Source organism: Scyliorhinus canicula, chromosome 1 (genome assembly GCF_902713615.1).
Source record: "Scyliorhinus canicula chromosome 1, sScyCan1.1, whole genome shotgun sequence".
Lineage (NCBI taxonomy): Eukaryota > Metazoa > Chordata > Chondrichthyes > Carcharhiniformes > Scyliorhinidae > Scyliorhinus > Scyliorhinus canicula.
In genome coordinates, this window is record NC_052146.1 from 78,475,014 (window position 1) to 78,495,049 (window position 20,036).

At 47.0% G+C, this 20,036-nt stretch overlaps 1 protein-coding gene across 5 annotated transcripts in view; it reads left to right on the top strand.

The window, feature by feature from the left end:
- klhl22 (kelch-like family member 22) overlaps positions 1-19,262 on the top strand; it is an 88,778-nt gene extending 69,516 nt beyond the window's left edge. For all 5 annotated transcript variants that reach the window (XM_038793592.1, XM_038793618.1, XM_038793601.1 and 2 more), the window contains 4 exons: positions 2,113-2,831; positions 7,760-7,952; positions 15,704-15,937; positions 16,626-19,262. In XM_038793592.1, coding sequence (XP_038649520.1) covers positions 2,113-2,831; positions 7,760-7,952; positions 15,704-15,937; positions 16,626-17,006 — 1,527 coding nt within the window. In that variant the 3' untranslated portion in view covers positions 17,007-19,262. The remainder of the gene's footprint in view (positions 1-2,112; positions 2,832-7,759; positions 7,953-15,703; positions 15,938-16,625) is intronic.
- Positions 19,263-20,036: the final 774 nt, after the last annotated feature.

The window sequence follows — 20,036 nt, forward strand, 5'->3', positions numbered from 1 at the left end:
AAAATACAGAAAGAAAGTTGAATTTCAGAGATGAAGTGAAATATTGAGACAGTATTTGATTGATTGTGGCATCAAGGAAAATTAAAGTTAGTGGTGACCAGTGGGGGAAAACGCTCCACTGGCTGGAGTCATACCTAGTTGAAAGAAAGAAGGTTGGCCCCAGGCATTCTGCAGGAATTCCTCAGGGTAGTGCCCTAGGCCTAACCATCTTCAGCTGCTTCGTCAATAAGTTCCCTCTGTCACAAGATATATAGAGGTGTTAGTTGATTGTGGCACAATGTTCAGGGCCTGGTTCAGTTAGTTGGCTGGACAGCTAGTTTCTAATGCAGGGCAAAGGCCAACAGCATAGGTTTAATTTCCTTACTGGGTGAGGTTATTCTACCTAGCTCCTCGTCTGAAGTGTGGTGATCCTCAGGTTAAATCACCACCAGTCAACTCTCCCCATCAAAGGGGAAAGCAGCCTATGGTCATCTGGGACAATGGCGACTTTACCTTAATGTTTAGTATTATTTGCAAGTCTTTAGATACTGAAGCAGTTTGTGCCAAAATGCAGCAAGACCTGGACAACATTCAGACTTGGCCTGATAACTCGCAAGTAAAACTTGTACCACACAAGTGCCAGACATTGACCATCACCAATAATCCCAGGCATTATATTTTGCATTAACACCCCTAAGCTGGGAGAAGATGGAGAGAATCTCTAACTTGTGATGCCTGCCAGAAGGTGCATGTGAGTGGATGTCAGATTAGGACACACTTGGGCTGATTGTGTTGCACTCCGCAGTTGAATAGCTTGCCAACACTCACGTCTAGGCTCATGGTGAAGAATAGTAATTTACTTGAGGTACCAGTTAGAATGGGGCATGGATCTGGGGCAGAAACTATTGAGAATAAAGCAAAGAATGGTACAGGAAAGAATGAAACCTTTCAGCCCACATTGCCTATGCCAGCTCTTAAAAGAGCTATTCAATCAGTCTGTCTCCCTTAACCTTTCAAATGTTCCTTTTTCAAATATATATCTCATTTCCATGGGTAGAAATAGGCAAGAGCACAGTCATTCCGGAGTTAATTGAGAGGTAACACTAGTGGCTAGAAAGTGTTGTGCTGCTCCATATAGCTTGAGACCCGTAAAACCATAAAGAGCATCCTAATTCTCAAAGTAGGTGCGTACCATAAAATAGAACCATAGAATCCCTACGAGGCATTTGGCCCATCGAGTCTGCACTAACCCTTTGTATGAGCATTTATGAGTGTCCACCCCTACATATCCCCATAATCCCATAATTTAACCTGTACATCCCTGGACACTAAGGGGCAATTTAGCATGGTCAGTCCACCTAACCCGCACATCTTTGGACAGTGGGAGGAAACCAGAGCACCCGGAGGAAACCCAGGCAGACATGGGGAGAACATACAAACCCCACAATGTCACCCAAAACCAAAATTGAACCAGGGTCCCTGGTGCTCATAGGTAGCAGTGCTAACCACTGTGCCTCCCACAAACACAGAAAAGGGTTTCAAGAGCAGGTGCTGATGATCTGATTGCAGCCTAATGCCCATGTGTTGGTGAACTGACCGCCAGGAGCACACTCACTGCTTGTTCATCATTTGTCCTCACTCCTTGGGCGGCATTCTTCCCTACCCGGCGTGACGGAGGGTGCCGGCGTAGGGGAGTAGCGCCAACTACTCGGGTCGGGCCTCCCCAAAGGTGGGGAATTCCAGAGGTGGTCCCAGCGGCGGGACTTCGGCCCATCCGGGCCGGAGAATCACCGCAGGGGCCTCTCCGATTGGAGTGGCGAGATTCCTGCCACCGCCACTTCCCAGGTGGCGGAGAATCTCTGCCACGGCGGGGGAGGGATTTTCGGCGGCCCCAGGCAATTCTCCGACCCTGCTGGGGGTCGGAGAATTTCGCCCCTTTCCTGTAAAGAAGTGAGATCAGAAATCTTTGATGTGCATGTACATAACAACAAGCTTAAATCCAATACTTTGCAGCCCATGGTGAATCCTATTGTACTGGGCAGTCGAAAGACTGTGGACTGAGAAGAGTCTCTGGGGGCAGGTTTTCACACTATACTCTTGAGTGCTCACAATTTCTCTTTTTCTTTGATTCAGATTCCAGAGGTAATTGATTTCTGCTGTGATTTCCTCATTTCCTGGATTGATGACGATAATATTATTGAGCTGTACAGGTTGGCTGAGCATTACAGTCTGATCCAGCTGAGCAATAAGATCGACTTTTACATCCTACAAAACTTCCTGACCATCAGCAAGACTGAGACATACCGCCGGCTGCCCCTCACCAAAGTGCAGAGCCTGCTTAGCAGTGATAAGCTCCACGCCAGCTCCGAGAATGAAGTCTACGAGGCAGCCTTACTCTACCACTACACTCAGGACGAGATTGACAGGGACCAGGTCTCACTGCATGACCCTCCAAAGCTGCTGGAGATGGTCCGTTTTGCGCTGATTGAACAGCAGACTTTCCAGAAACTGTACAACCGGCTGAGCCCCTGTCCACTCAAGGAGGTTTTGGCAGATGCCCTGGCCTACCATCAGAATGAAATCCTCCAGCCGGTCCTGCAGACATCTCAGACACAGCTGAGGTCAGAGTTCCGTTGTGTGGTGGGATTTGGAGGAATGTACTCCTCCCAGGGCGAAGACTTGAGTGATGAGGTCAAGTTTCTGAACCCATTGACCCGAGAATGGCAAACTCTCACCCAGGCACAAATGCCAAAGATGTCAAACCAGGGCATTGCAATTTTAAATAACTTTGCTTATCTCGTGGGTGGGGACAACAACACTGCAGGGTACAGAGCAGAGGTGAGCTGCTGGAGGTATGCCATTTTTCCTTTCCCAATTTAAACTTTAGAGAATGAACTGTGGTGAAGAACAATTTACAGCACGGTGCAGCACATGATTAGGAAGGCAAATTGAAAGAGAAATGGAATATAAAAAAGATGTTTTGCTACAATTGTATAGGGTATTAGTGAGACCCATATCGACAATACTGTGTATAGTTTTGGTCTCCATTTTTAAGAAAGGACATAATAGCATTTGAAGCAGTTCAGAGAAGGTTCACTCAACCTATTTCTCGAATAAGGGATAAGGAAAGGTAGAGGCTGGGCCTATATCCATTCGAATCTAGAAGGAGAGGTGACCTTTTTTTGAGACATATTAGATCCTGACAGGCTGAAAGGATGATTCTGCTTGTGGGAGAAACTAGGACTAGGGGACACAGTTTAAAAATAAGAGGTCTCCCCTTTAAGATGGAGTTGAGGATAAATATGTTCTCTCAGAGGGTCGAGACACTGTGGAACTCTCTTTCCCAGAGAGTGGTGTAGGCAAAATCAGCAAATATTTTTAAGGCTCAATTAGATAGATTTTTGATTGACAAGGGAGTCGAATGGGAAGGAAAGTGGAGTTGATGCCTCAATTGCATTGGCCGTGACCTTATAGAATGACAGAACAGGGTCGAGTGTCCGAATGGCCAACTCCTGCTACTAATTCATATGTTCCTATAAAATTAGACGTCATCACCATTCTGCTGGAGGAACAATGTCACATAGAATAGAATAGAATAGAACAGTACAGCACAGAACAGGCCCTTCGGCCCTCGATGTTGTGCCGAGCAATGATCACCCTACTTAAACCCACGTAACCCGTATCCCAACAATCCCCCCATTAACCTTACACTACGGGCAATTTAGCATGGCCAATCCACCTAACCCGCACATCTTTGGACTGTGGGAGGAAACCGGAGCACCCGGAGGAAACCCACGCACACACGGGGAGGACGTGCAGACTCCACACAGTCAGTGACCCAGCCGGGAATCGAACCTGGGACCCTGGAGCTGTGAAGCATTGATGCTAACCACCATGCTACCGTGAATGTTGATACACTTTCCCCTTCTTCCAAACTTTCCTCACCTTCCATCCACTTTTCGTCTTGAAGAAGCAGATTGTGTGTTGGGGTCAGTCCAATCACTCCTGCTATCCTTCCTATGTTTTTCTTGCTTGAAGAACGATTATGTTTGTACCTGGCTTTCACACTCGCAATCTAGAGAGAGTGAGTCATGGGATAATGGAAAAGAGCGAAATCTTGAGCTTATCCCCACGGATTCCTATTACAGCCACAATAGAGATGATTGTGTATTCAAGGGGCTGGTTTAGCACAGTGAGCTAAACAGCTGGCTTGTAATGCAGAACAATGCCAGCAGCGCGGGTTCAGTTCCCGTACTGGCCTCCCCGAACAGACGCCAGAAGGTGGCGACTATGGGCTTTTCATATTAACTTCATTGAAGCCTACTTGTCACAATAAGCGATTATTATATTAAATGGCTGCCTTTATTATTCTGAATAATTTGTCTTAGTTATTTTCTACTACTGTTTCTTGGTCCATTCCTTCAACCATGAAAGATTCTCAAACAGAGTTAGTACCAATAAACTTGCTCCAGCTCTCCCTGTCCTGTATCACAGGGAGCAGAGTCTGTGTACGGTGAACTTGCTCCAGCTCTCCCTGTCCTGTATCACAGGGAGCAGGGTCTGTGTACAGTGACTCTGCTTCAGCTCTATCTGTCCTGTATCACAGGGAACAGAGCCTGTGTACAGTGACTCTGCTCCAGCTCTCCCTGTCCTGTATCACAGGGAGCAGAGTCTGTGTGCAGTGAACCTGCTCCAGCTCTCTCTGTCCTGTATCACAGGGGGCAGGGTCTGTGCACAGTGAACCTGCTCCAGCTTTCCCTGTCTTGTATCTTAGGCAGCAGATTCTGTGTACAGCGACTATGCTCCAGCTCTCCCTGTCCTGTATCACAGGGAGCAGAGTCTGTGTACAGTGACTCTGCTCCAGCTCTCCCTGTCCTGTATCACAGGCAGCAGGGTCTGTCTACAGTGAACCTGCTCCAGCTCCCCCTGTCCTGTATCACAGGGTGCAGAGTCTGTGTACAGTGAACCTGCTCCAGCTCTCCCTGTCCTGTATCTCAGGGAACGGGGTCTGTACAGTGAACCTGCTCCAGCTCTCCCTGTCCTGAATCACAGGGGGCAGGGTCTGTGTACAGTGAACCTGCTCCAGCTTTCCCTGTCCTGTATCACAGGGAACGGGGTCTGTACAGTGAACCTGCCCCAGCTCTCCCTGTCCTGTATCACAGGGAGCAGAGTCTGTGTACAGTGAACCTGTTCCAGCTCTTTCTGCCCTGTATCACAGGGAACGGGGTCTGTACAGTGAACCTGCCCCAGCTCTCCCTGTCCTGTATCACAGGGAGCAGAGTCTGTGTACAGTGACCCTGCTCCAGCTCTCCCTGTCCTGTATCACAGGGAGCAGAGTCTGTGTGCAGTGAACCTGCTCCAGCTCTCTCTGTCCTGTATCACAGGGGGCAGGGTCTGTGTACAGTGAACCTGCTCCAGCTCTCCCTGTCCTGTATCACAGGGAGCAGGGTCTGTGTACAGTGACCCTGCTCCAGCTCTCCCTGTCCTGTATCACAGGGAGCAGATTCTGTGTACAGTGAACCTGCTCCAGCTCTCCCTGTCCGGTATCTCAGGGAGCGGGGTCTGTACAGTGAACCTGCTCCAGCTCTCCCTGTCCTGTATCACAGGGAGCAGAGTCTATGTACAGTGACTCTGCTCCAGCTCTCACTGTCCTGTATCACAGGCAGCAGGGTCCGTCTACAGTGAACCTGCTCCAGCTCCCCCTGTCCTGTACCACAGGCAGCAGGGTCTGTGTACAGTGAACCTGCTCCAGCTCTCCCTGTCCTGTATCACAGGGAGCAGAGTCTGTGTACAGTGAACCTGCTCCAGGTCTCCCCGCCCTGGATCACAGGGAGCAGGGTCTGTATACAGTGAACTAGCTGCAGCTCTCCCTGTCCTGTATCACAGGGAGCAGGGTCTGTGTACGGTGAACCTGCTCCAGCTCTTTCTGTCCTGTATCACAGGGAGCAGGGTCTGTGTACAGTGAACCTGCTCCAGCTCTCCCTGTCCTGTATCTCAGGGAGCGGGGTCTGTACAGTGAACCTGCTCCAGCTCTCCCTGTCCTGTATCACAGGGAGCAGAGTCTGTGTACAGTGAACCTGCTCCAGCTCTCCCTGTCCTGTATCACAGGCAGCAGGGTCTGTCTACAGTGAACCTGCTCCAGCTCTTTCTGTCCTGTACCACAGGCAGCAGGGTCTGTGTACAGTGAACCTGCTCCAGCTCTCCCTGCCCTGTATCACAGGGAGCAGGGTCTGTGTACGGTGAACCTGCTCCAGCTCTTTCGGTCCTGTATCACAGGGGGCAGGGTCTGTGTACAGTGAACCTGCTCCAGCTCTCCCTGTCCTGTATCACAGGGAACGGGGTCTGTACAGTGAACCTGCCCCAGCTCTCCCTGTCCTGTACCACAGGCAGCAGGGTCTGTGTACAGTGAACCTGCTCCAGCTCTCCCTGTCCTGTATCACAGGGAGCAGAGTCTGTGTACAGTGAACCTGCTCCAGCTCTCCCTGCCCTGTATCACAGGGAGCAGGGTCTGTATACAGTGAACCTGCTCCAGCTCTCCCTGTCCTGAATAACAGGAAGCAGGTTCTGTTGGCGGGATTCTCTGATCGCCGACGCTGAAATCGTTTTCGGTGATCGGCCAGAGAATCAATGTTTGTGCCGAAATCAGGGCGGCGTAGCATTCGCGATGTTGACAGGGTGCTGAAAGTTTGGTTCGTGCAATCTAGACTCGTATTGTATCTTGCGCTGTTTGCAAAAATTCAAGGCAGGATTCTCCGACCGCCGGAATCGCGTCTGCTGATCCTTCGGAAAATCCATTTTTAAGCCGGAATCGGGGCGGTGCCATTTTTCCGATGCTCCCCCTAAAATCGACGTACTCGAGGAGTATACCCCATACTGTCGGACGGCCTCAGGACGTCACCTGAGGCCCTCCCCTGAAGCTGCGCCCCCAAAGGGCCGAATCCTTGACGGCGTCGGTCGCATATCCTCTCACATTTTGGGGGCCTCGCATGGTGGCTGCGGATTGTGTCCATTACCGCCACAGTCGGGGGGGAGCCGTTCCACTGGCAGGGGTTGCTTCAGCTGGGGGGACTGGTGAGGGGGTGTCTGGGGGTTGCAAGGTGGGTTACAAGCGGACAGTATTTGGCAGGCTGGATTCACGCGCAACCAGTGCTATGTTGTACGGCACGGCCGCTGCATGCCGCTGCTGTGCGCATGGGCGGCCACGAACCCCAAAATTCTGCGTCCATATCAGCAGCCCTTTACGTGGTGCACTGCTAGCCCCCTGCCCGACGGAGCATCGGTGCCGCCGCGCCGCCGCCGTTTTGGTCATAAGACGAGACGGGTCTTGAGGATATAGCCACAAAATCGGAGAATCTAGCCCTCAGTCTTTGCTGTGTGTCTTTCCCAACAGTCTGTAGAAAGCTCAGGATTATTAGATCAGGAAGAGCAGGAATAGATTTGAGTTCCATTATTGTGCATTGCAGTATCGCAGCAGCCTACTTTTAGTTCAGCATTTCAGAGATTTCTGGTTTTTATCCTGTCATTACTCTTGTCACCAGTTTCAAATTTGTTTTTCTGTGTTGAAGTAGTGCTTTATCTGTTCTGTTGCAAGTATCTCTTTCTATTTATGTTGTTGGTTTGTATCTTAATAAAATTGACTTTGAAGAAGTGACATTTATCTCAGGGTGTGTGGGCTGCAATAATGTGGCTTTCCTGTTGTTTTAACTACCATGTGGGGAGTTGGGCACTGTGGTTTGATTTCAGAGCAGTTTGCATTGGTTGCTTCGTCTCTTGTTTCAAGGTATGATCCGCGGCACAATAGGTGGACACGAATCCAGTCGCTGCAGCAGCCACATGCTGACCATTGTGTATGCGTGGTGGGTGAGCATCTGTATGCCATCGGAGGCCGAGACTACCACCAGGAGTTAAACATGGTGGAACGCTATGACCCCCGGTCAAATACTTGGGAATATGTGGCACCACTAAAAAAAGAGGTACGTGCAAACTCTCTCTGACAACTATTGGAAGCTTCAAATCCAGGCTGAGGTGAAATCAGCATTATTTTGCTTGTCACTTTCCTTCACTAATACTGCAGTTTTGGATAGAAGGGCAGACTGTTCTATTCCTGGGCACTCAGTAGTGGAATTGCAAACCAGGATGGGGGAGTATGTGCGGGAACAATCCAGATTTACGTGTATAGCAGAAGATTATTAGGTTTAGGGTACTGTGAATGGAAGATGACGACCAGAGCTGTATGTTAAACTCCACTCACAGAAAAGTGTGTGCTGATACATTTAGGTAAAAAGAATAAAAGACAATACAAGCTAAATGGTACACCAACTGCATTTATATAGCGCCTTTGACATACAGTTTTGATGAGGGTGCAAGAAGAGAGGGGCTATGGGAGGTGCAGGGTGTTTAAGTACAGGACAGGTTAACTAATCAGTTAATGAACTATGTAAGATGCTGGGCTTTATAACTAGAAGCAGAGAATACAAGAGGCAGGGTGTTATATTAAACAAAAATAAAACCACTTTTAAGCCACAGTTGGAGTATTGTGTCCAATTCTGGGCTTTAGGATGGACATGAAAGCCTTGGAGAAGGTACTGATGAGATTTACTGAAATGGTTCCCAGGTCAAGGGATCACAGTTATATAGAGGGACACAGGAAGCTGGGATTGTTGGAACAGATAAAACTAAGATTTGAAAGAAGTTTTTTACTTCTTGTCAATTTTAGAGTAAGTAAATATAAAGAAAATATTTCCAACGGACAAAGTATCAATCACAGGACAGGTTATAGATTTAATGTTAGATTGGTATGAACCTGGAGAAGGTTGAACCTTTGGGGCAGCACAGTAGCACAGTGGTTAGCACAGTTGCTTCACAGCTCCAGGTTCGATTGGGCTTGGGTCACTGTCTGTGCGGAAGCTGCATGTTCTCCCCGGGTATGCGTGGGTTTGCTCCGCGTACTCCAGTTTCCTACCACAGTCCAAAGATGTGCAGATAAGATGGATTGGCCATAATAAATTGCCCTTAGTGTCCCAAAAAAGGTTAGGTGGGGTTACGGGGATAGGGTGGAGGCGTTGGCTGACGTAGAGTGCTCTTTCCAAGAGCCGGTGCAGACTCAATGGGCCGAATGGCCTCCTTCTGCACTGTAAATTCTATGAACCTGAGGTGAAAATTTCTATGTTGTTAAAATGACAAAAAACCTTTCTGTGCATGAGTCATTCGGATTTGGAATGCACTGCCCGATAGGGAGATGGAGACATATTAAATTGTAGCCTTCAAAAACAATTTGGATTAGTATTTGAAGGTTAAAATTCTAGAGATTTGGGGAAGGAGTGGGACTAACTGGATTGCTCTTCGAAAGAGCTGGCATAGATTTGTTGGCCCAATGGTCTCCTATGATGTACTACTGCATTCTTTGAATTTACGATTTGTTCCCCTGCAAAGAAGCTCTACTTTCCACTTCAGCTCTTAGTGTGGAGCTGACACAGTGGGGTAACATAAGTTGTGTGCTCCCTGTGGAATATTTTCACTTCTCAGAACATCATAAGATCTGAAGATGAACTGAAGACCCATATACTCACCTAGGCTTAGTTCCTTGCATCACTGTATTCATAGCTCTTTAAACTTCCAATAGGTTTATCTTCTGATCAGTTAGTTTTGACCAAGAGCCAGTTTCCAGAAGCAGGCCAAGTCGCCTATGAGTAGATCCTACATGCCAAAGTCCTTATTATGTTGTGTGCTGAAGGCCATGATGCCACATTCCCTTGTGAAATATGGTAAACGTCACACTGCAGTCAGGCTAAAATTAATGGTAGATTTATTTCAAAATAAAATGATTGCACTGAAGTATAAAGACTCAGTAAGCAGCTGTGGTGTGATTCCTCACTTATACACAACTCACAAACTTTCAAAACAAAACCAAAGGGTTGAATTTTCCACTGCCCATCACCGTTGGCGGAGTTCCTGGTGCGACAGAGAAACCCATGTTGGGGGTGGGGGAGGATTGGCGCCTGTTCCGGTCCCTCACTGGTGGCTGCATCAAGGTTCACATCCCAGGCCGAAATGGGATAGGCACTGGATTCTCCACGCTTCTGGGCCGGGATTCACACGGACGTGGATTGGTGCAAGTATTTGCCAGCTTGGCCCGGTCACAGTGCACCTTGCTGTGGGCCAAGGAGGGAAGTATTTAAGGTAGGTGTCCCCAAAGTCCATCGGAGGGCCCCCTCCCTCCACACAATGCAATTCCTGCCTAGCTACCCCATCAGAGATTCTCCCCAGCAGATACCTCCCACATCAGAGAATCCCCCCATAACAGGGAACCCACCCCATATCAGAGAACCCCCCCATAAAAGGGAACCCTCCATAGCATAAACCCATTATAACAGGGAAATCCCCATAGCAGAAAATCTCCCTCCATAGCAGAGAGCCTACCCCCCCCCCCCCCCCACATCAGTCATCCCCGAACGCAATGTTTATAAACATCTAGGAGTTAAATGCTTTCAATTCTGCTTTTTCTCAGCAAAAAGCACTCAACTGATTTTGATGTGATGATGACCTGTCAATCATAGCTAGATGTTTATAAAAAATGCGGTTAGGTTCAAAGCAGGCTACCTGAGATGCATTCAGTTGTGAAGGGATGAAAATAAACAATCCAGACATCTGGCTATCTGGAAACTGTCAATTACAGGCTATTAAAAAGTATTTCCTTTTGAAGTAAACAGAAGCCTTGCAGATCAAAGGCTCCAAGGGGGTTTAGAAACTTGTGATGTGGTTTTAGCTTTCTATGAAGCAATAGCTACTGCGTTCTAGACATCTGTCTGAGGCAGCAGGTGTAAGGATATTTTTTCACTGTTTCTGCCCGGACACTCTTTGGCTCCCAGGCAGGGGTGACTGATGGGGAGGGAGGGTTAACTGATATTGGGGGTTCTCTGTTATGGGGGTTCTCTGTTATGGGTGGGTTCTCTGCCCCCTACTAGTGGAATGCCTCCCCCCACCCAAAAAGTTAGACGACACGCGCCGTGTGCCATTGGGGACTCGGCCCATCGGGGGCAGAGCATCGGGGGAGGGCCTCAGATGACGACCTGAGGTTGCCCCAACGGTATGCTGTTTTTGAGCGGCGGAGCATTGGAAAAATGGCACAGCCCCTGATTCCGGCATAAAAATGGATTCTCCAGCCAAAATGTTTTATTGTTTTATTCTGTAGCTTTGACAGTATTTCCGGGGATTTTGTCGGAGTTCATCCCACATGAATCTCCATTTAAAAACTTGTTTGCTTAGGGCAGTATGGCGGCACAGTGGTTAGCACTGCTGCCTTGTGGCTCTGAGGACCCGGGTTCGATCCCGACCCTGGGTCACTCTCCGTTTGCAGTTTGCACATTCTGCCCGTGTCTGCGTGGGTCTCACCCCCATGTGCAGGGTAGGTGAATTGGCCATGCAAAATTGCACCTTATTTGGAAAAAAAATAATTGGGTACTCTTAAATTATTTAGAAAAACTTGTTTGCTTGAATCAGTATGAAGGATAGAACTTGAGATTAGACAGCTCATCAGATAGATGTCTGATTTTATCTTGATGCTAAACAGGCTCTTTAGATCAAACCCATTCTGGCTAATTACTCCTAAACATGTAAGCAGATACAGTGCAAGTGGTTACCTCATGCCCATTTAATGGCCCTTTTGCTGTTGCCATTTGATTGTCCTTAGAAAAAAGCTGAAATATTGTTCAGGCTAAAACCAAAAGATTCATTTACAAGCATGATAATTACTCATAAATAAAAACTAGTGATGCAATATGTGACTTAAACAACTCATAAGCTGCTTCAGCATTAAAAAAAATGAATTTTATATCCTTCATTTGGTTTCTAGACTTGGATATGTTGTCATGAACAGAATATATTTGCTCTCTTACTGTTGTAATCAGTATGTTTTGTATGGAAAGAGCTGTGTCTTTTACCATTGGAGTGTGTTTTTCAGTTAAATTATTCAGTCGCAAACTTTCATGAGTTTAAAAATAATAAAGGTTATTTATTCTCACGCACTTACCCTGAATTAATATGCCACGCAGTAAGTCACACACATTCTCAGAGACAAAGAACGGATATGGAAAAGAAAGCGCATGTTTACAGAATGCTGTTAATTCAGGGCGCGATCTTCCAACCACGCTGCGCCCGGAAAAGCAGCTCGCTGCGGCGCAGAGTGGCCAGTGAAAGCCGGGAGACCCCGCTCCCGGATCTACCCGGCTCGCAGCACCTTGCATGATTCAACCCAATCTCGCTAGACATTGCAAGGGGAATGCAGCCCACAATGGGCAGGATCAGTTGTTTGTAAATCTGCACATTAGAGTGAGGCGGTAAACCTTACTCTAATGTGCAGATTCCCGAGATACCTGAGACTTTGGGATTCAATCCCGTCACTTCGGGCGAGGGCCGTTTGGTACTGGTCCCCACTAGGGGACCAGATGAAACAACACTCAGGGGGTCTCCAAGGGAATCAGAAGTCCCCCGCTGCATGCCCTTTGGGCAGGGTATTACCCTGGCACTGCTGGTGCCACCTGGGTACCCTGACAGTGTCACCAAGGCGCTGGGGCTGGGGTGGGGGGGGGGGAGGTCAGGGATTTTTTTATTGGCCTCTAAGATCGGGCGGCACTTAAAAATTATGTTCCCATCTCTCGCTACAATGGGGAGTTCAAGCGAACAGCGCTCTTCATTGCAAAAAATGGGGCTTTGTGTGGCCTCGGCCGCTCCTTATTCAAAGTGAGTCGCATTGGATAGCCACGTGCCTCACGCTGCTAAATGCGCGCGCTCGGGGACTTTGTGCCCTTTTGGGAAGATATTACAATGGAATCCCACATGGCAGACCTGTGGTTTCTTGAAAGAATTTGATTTAATGTTGAAGTGAGGGCCTTGTAAAGCTAAGGGTTCACAGCAGGTTTCAAGGTATTTTACAGTCAAATATTTGGAGGTTGGTTCTCAGTTGAACTTTGAAACTGGAACAGGGTATGTACTCTGGTTGCTTGATGATTTGCAGCTAATTTCAGATTGTGGTTTTCCTACTGGATGGTCCTTAAAAGGTAAAGATGACGCAGCCTTTTCTGCAGCTGTTTTCTTGTTGGTGTTCTTCAGGAGTCTTCCCTGGACCTTCTCAGTCATAGAATTATCATAGAATCTACAGTGCAGAAGAGGCCACTTGGCCCATCGAGTCTGCACCGGCCCTTGGAAAGAGTACCCCCCCACTTAAATCCACCCTATCCTAGTAACCCCAACCAACCTTTTTTGGACACTGAGGGCAATTTAGCATGGCCAATCCACCTAACCTGCACATCTTTCGACTGTGGGAAGAAACCGGAACGCCCGGAGGAAACCCACGCAAACACGGGGAGAACGTGCAGACTCCGCACAGACAGTGAGCCAAGTCGGGAATCGAACCTGGGACCCTGGAATTGTGAAGCAACTGCGCTAACCGCTGTGCTACCATGCAGCGCAGTAAAGGCCCTTCGGTCCATTGCGCCTGCACTGGTCAAAAACCACCTAACCATTCAAATCCCACTTCCCAGCACTTGGCCCAGAGCCTTGCATGCCCTGCGATGGCAAATGTACACCTAAATGATTCTTAAATGTTATGAGGGTCTTTGCCTCCACCACCATTTCAGGCAGTTAGTTCCAAGCTCCTAACACCTTCCAGGTAAAAACGTTTTTCCTCACATCTCCTGGTCACTGATCCCTCCACCAAGGGGAAAAGTTTCTTCCTGTCTCCTCTTTCTATGCCCCTTATAATTTTATACATCTCAATCATTCCCCCCCTCAGTCTCCTCTGCTCCAAGGAAAACACTCCAAGTCTATCTAATCTTTCTTTATAATTAAAACTCTCCAGCCCAGCCCTGGTAAATCTTCTCTGCACTCCTTCCAACGCTTTCGCATCCTATGATGTGGATTCCAGCCCATCTGTATAATAGTCTATATAATAATCTTTATTATTGTTACAAGTAGGCTTACATTAACACTGCAATGAATTTACTGTGAAAATCCCCTAGTCGCCACACTACAGCGCCTGTTCGGATACATAGAGGGAGAATTCAGAATATTCAGTTCACCTAACAAGCACGTCTTTCGGGAGGGAACCCACGCAGACACGGGGAGAACGTGCAGACTCCGCACAGTGACTCAAGCCGGGAATCAAACCTGCGTCCCCATCCTCCTGTAATCAAAGGCTATCCTCACTATTTACCACCCCACCAATTTATTATCATCCGCAAACTTAGTAATCAACCCTCCTACATTATCTAAACCATTCTTTTGATAAAGCACGTTATCTCAAGCCGGTTTTGATCCCACCATCAAAGTAGAATGGTTTGGAAGTCCAAAGCATCACTACACAAAAATAGGAGATAGATGGTGGTGTTTCATACATTTTAGAAAATAAATTTAGAGTACTCAATTATTTTTTTTTTTTCCAATTAAGGGGCAACTTAACCTGGTCAATACACCTACCCTGCACATCTTTGGGTTGTGGGGGTGAGACACACGCAGACACGGGGAGAATGTGCAAACTCCACACGGACAGTGACCGAGGGCCGGGATTCGAACCCGGGTCCTCAGCACTGCAGGCAGCAGTACTTTAAAAAAAAATTTCGAGTACCCAAGTCATCTTTTCCAATTATAGGGCAATTTGGCATGTTCAGTCCACCTACACGGCACATCTTTGTGGGTTGTGAGAGCGAAACCCATGCAAACTCGGGGAGAATGCGCAAACTCCACACGGACAGTGACCCAGAGCCAAGATCGAACCAGCGACCTCGACGCCGTGAGGCCTGCAGTGCTAACAACTGCGCCACCATGCTGCCTTTTGGTCTTTCATACTTAATTTGTAGATAAACTGGTCTCATCAGCTTTCTTTTGTAAAATTGCAAAACATAGAGTCGAGGACACCGTTGACCTTGAGTAAGCTTTGAATTTGTGTGAATTTCACAGAAATTGGGAAATCCATTCCAGGGGAAGGCCTCATGCATGGTTATTCAATCTGGAACTTTTAGACGTTTGATAGTCTGTGTTGAATAAGCTCAACAATTCATCAGTATCCATTTTAAACAAATAAAAGACAGTTCCAGAAGCTTCAATATCAGCTCAGACCTTGCACAAAGTTATGAATATGACATGCCTTTACTGGGAATGATCAGATTAGCTTTACAAAGAATATCACCTTGCAATATTTCATGAATGATAAAGCTTTGGAGGACAGTGAATCAGTTGCCAACTGGTTATACAGGAATTCAGTCAGAGATCTGGGAATGTGCTGCTAGTCCTCCGGGAGAGTTATGCTGAGATGGGAAGCATAAATAAGAATGGGAAGCTATAATGAGCAGTCAGTAATCATAGAATTTACAGTGCAGAAGGAACTATTCGACCCATCGAGTCTGCACCGGCTCTTGGAAAGAGCACACTACTTCAGCCCACGCCTCCATCCTAACCCCATGACCCCAACTAACCTTTTTTGGACACTAAGGGCAATATATCATGGCCAATCCACCTATCCTGCACATCTTTGGACTGTGGGAGGAAACCCACGCAGACACAAGGAGAACGTGAAAGTAATGAGCAGTGCTTTTTCTTGTGAGCATGATATTTGTGAACAGGTTTGTGTGAGGCTGTTGAAGGATCCAGCATAAATGCAGCAAAATAAAATTATTGATCATTTTATTTTTATGTTGCAAGTAACCCTGGTGTCCATCTTCTATTCAATCAGGTGTATGCCCATGCCGGAGCAGCACATACAGGGAAGATATACATAGCCTGTGGAAGAAGCGGTAGAAATTACTTGAAGGAGCTCCACTGTTATGATCCAGAGGCAAACCAATGGGAAATGAAGGCCAGTGCCCCTGTGGAACGGGCCTGGCATGGAATGGCTGTGGTGCGAGGCCAGCTTTACCTAGTTGGTGGCAGCAACAATGCCAATGGATACAGGCAGGACGTCATGGAGGTGAGCTTTGAGTAGTTTCCCCTTTCGGAGTTCTTTCTCCTCACCACCTGATCAGCCTAGGTGAAAGGTTTGAGTGTCAGAGATTTACAGTATGAATCCAAGTATCATTGGCAGGGATAGGTTCAAAATTGACAATTCAGCATCTGGAAGAAGTCACAAATGACAAAAGCTGCCTCGTTTACGTGATGAGGGTGCTTCTGATTTGCTCGTCCCTAATTTTAATTGCTCCACCATTGATAGTTGTGCCTTAATCTGCATAGATCTTGGGCACTAGAATTCCCTCTCTAAGCCTCTCTGTCATTTTACACCTCTCTCTTGCTTTAAGATGCTCCATAAAGCCTGTCTATTTTGATGCTTCTTAAAGCCTGTCCTAACATCCGTTTATGTGAATCGGTGGGGCATTTTGCTACATTAAAAGCACCCTGTAAATACAAGTTATTGTTGCTAAATTGTGTCCGTTGCTGACACATTGGGCCTGGGTGTGGCCACCAACTAGCCTGGCACGTTTGCTCAGACTGCCACCAGTCCTCAGGAACTGAGCATCTTGGTTACTTTGAAATTACATGTGTGCCTTCAGGAGTATTAGCTTGTAATGTGTTACACTGTCTGATGTATCCTGCATCCTCACACCTATAATTGCCACCTTTGTCAATCTTTTAATGCTTTTCTTCCTGTTGTGTTTGTGAAGGTTTCCTGTTACAGCCCCGAGCAGGACCAGTGGTCAACAGTGTCCGAAATGCCCTTTGGCCATGGGGAGCCAGGAATTGCTGTCTTGGACGATAAAATCTACATCTTGGGCGGGAGGTCACATGACCGCTACACACGCACGGAATATGTCCACATATACAACGTGGCGGAAGGATGCTGGGAGGAAGCGCCCAATATTGAATGTGCCAATTCTGGGATGTCCTGCTGTGTTCTGACTCTCCCAAGGCAGCTGGTTGAGGACTGGGAAAATCAGACACCTCAAAAACGTGCCCAGCGTGCTTGCCGACGTCGCCGTGCCTACATGCTTCCCGAAGTGGTTGGGCTTTCCGACTTTGAGGAGTTCAGCTCCAGTGAGGACTGAACTTTGGATAAATAGACTGGATTGTCACAAATTCTGTTCCTAACATGGCACAACCTGTGGATATTCACCTTCTCCCTTCTATTTCTTTTGCATATTCTCAACCTTGTTCCTGAAGGTTCTGCGTCACGCTGGGGCACTAGGGAGGGAGTTGCAGAGGTGTCACATGAACAGAATTTCTCCCCGCCTGCTCCACATTACCTCATCCAAGTGGTCATTCTTCAGCAGACGAGCCTGAACAGCGTGCCTTGATAGATTGTGGGACGTGGGAGGCCATTGCATTTAAACCTGATCCAGTCATCATGCTGAAGTTTATACTCGCTCCAGGGGGCTTGCTGACAGCCTCATTATTCGTCCCAGCCTGAGGCCACTGAGGTGAAATATAAACATCCAAACTGAGAATTGCCAGCTCAGCACAGCAACCGGAATCAAACCTAGGACTATATGATTTACATTACTTAGAACAACATCAGGACATTATTAGGGAACTTTATTCCATCGCTTGAAGGTGGCTATTTTTTTGTTCCCTGTTAGCTCATGGCAAGTTCAGCTGTAAGCTAGGCGACAAATCCCCATCATTCTCTCTCTGCATCTTCCCCTATTATAACCTCTGTCCCCTTTCAGTCCCATTTAACAATATTACAATATTGTTTTGATGGTACTCGTGTGAATAGTAGCTCAGAATCTTCTCCCTCCACTCTCTTTTTTGAAATTAATACTCATTCCATTTTCTCTTATTTTTTTCCCAGGAGCCTAGAATAGTGTATCTCCTCCTCCGTCCCCCCTTTCTCATTCTCCTACACTTCATACTACAAAGAAAACTGAGCTTGGTGTCACAATGGCACTCTCACTTCTGAATTAAACTGGCACTTTGTGTTGTACAGCAGAAGCGCTGCATTGACAGAGATGCCGTCTTTCAGATGAGACTAAACCAAGGCGCTGCCTGTCCTTTGAAGAGAAGATAATCTGTTCACCAGAGAGATGGAGGCCTGTAAAAGATCACGTGGTACAATTTTGAAGAGTAAGGTTGTCCTTGGTATCCAGGCCAATATTTGCTTCTTCAGCCAACATCTAAAACTGATGATCTGACCATTCTTATCACATTACAGTTTATGAAATCTTGCTATGTTCAAATTGGCTGCCAAGTTTCCTACATTTCAACAGTGCACTTCACAAATACTTCATTGGCTGTAAAGTGCTTTGGAGCAATCTGAGGTGCAAGTCTTTATTTAACTGATTTCGCCTTTACGCACTATTTCATGCTTTCCTTCACTCAGATCTGCACTGTGCACCTTGTTTTTTTCTCAACACATTCACAGTGATGAGATTGCTGGCTTGTACATGGTCAGTGTTTACAAGATCCAATTTCCCAGCCCTGGTCCAAAAAAATTAAAGAGCATTCTAATTGACCTTAATGTTCATCTTCTGTGTGCACAATTGTGGACATGGAGTAACTCGCATCCTCTTAATACTGTACGTCTTCCTTTGGCTCAGCATCCACTTTCCTTGCTTCTGTGAAGTGCCTTGGGATATGTATCCACATTCAAGGTGCTATAGAAATGCAAGATGCTGATGAAGTGATTATGTTTAATTTATTGACAAGTTTTAAGGGGCATAAACTGCTTATGTTCAGTTCATGCATGGTTAACTTTTTAAAGTCTGTACAATCCATGAGCTATCCCATGGGAGATTCGCAAGTATTGTTTTTCCACATTCCCCTGCACGCATGTCAACACTCTCGTACTCTTCACGGTGGCAAGATTTGAGGTTCATCTCACTTAAATATGCTCCAAGCCAAGTCTGGGAGGTGACTTGACAAGCCACTCGTAAAGGTAGCTTGATTTACATCAAGAATTGTCTGACCAGATAAACAACAGGGGCTTTTGTGAAAATCTAAACTGGTCCAAAGATTCAGGCAAAGAACTATAAGTGAGAAAAGCTTGCAAGGATCTGGGAAGAATGGAGGAGGCCTGTGCGTATTTTTGAAAATGCATGTTATTTGCTTGGAAAGAGCTTGTTAAATGTGTGAAGTCTGATTTATCAAAGATTAATCAGCTGATGATGTCATGAATATAATTGGAAAAGATGTTGTATAGAATTCTTCAAATCATGAAGCTATTGGTGTGTTGACAGTGAGTGAAATTTACTCTCAATTTTACAGAGCTTCGAAGTGTCACACATTAGAAACACCATTCATTGTTTTTAAAATGTAACCCACTCTGCTAAATACAACAATAAACATAACTTTTTAATGTTTAAGTGGACTTTCAATCTGCCTCACTTTGTGATACTTAAACTGACATCACAATATTATCTTGATGCAAATGTATCCATATAAACAGCTTTATATAGCAAGGAAATCTATTTGTTTGTCTCTAAAAATGTTTAAACTCCAAGAATGTGGGGTTGTGTGGCATTACTGGGATCCTCAGGCAGGTCTCTGATCCACTGGCAGGTTTGGAGAAACTTTATCATGGGTTTCAATTGTCAAAAATTAACATCTCTGTTCTTGTGAGATACAGGCCGACTTCCACAGGCTCAGCCCAGTTTACCCAAAATCAGGAACTCCCTTCAATTATGGGATAACATGAACCTGGCGGAAGGGCATTGTGGGGAACCGAGGAGGTGAGTAGCCATCTTTGCTCACAGACAAAGTGATCGGTGGGGGGGGGTGGGGGACCCTCCACCGGGGTGGGTCACCATAGGGGGGTGGAGGGAGAGGCGCTGGGGGAGGGGCATCCGCTCGCAACATCTCCATGCTTACCCCTAGAACGTTTCCCCATTCCGGGGGCAACCCTTGTCCCTATCGTCTACCTCAATGACCACCCGTAACTCCCACCGATTGCCAAGGCCTCTGGCCATGCAGCTGAAGGCTATTGCTAATCGGGAATTGGCAATCGTGGTTAAGTGAGCACTTCACACAAGTGCTGCTCGGCCTTGTTAGCGGGGGTGGGCTGGTGAGCGTGGTCCCAGCAAATCAGCTGGCGAGCCTTCATTTGCGGCGAGAAACCCATGAGGCCTCGTTATTTGGAC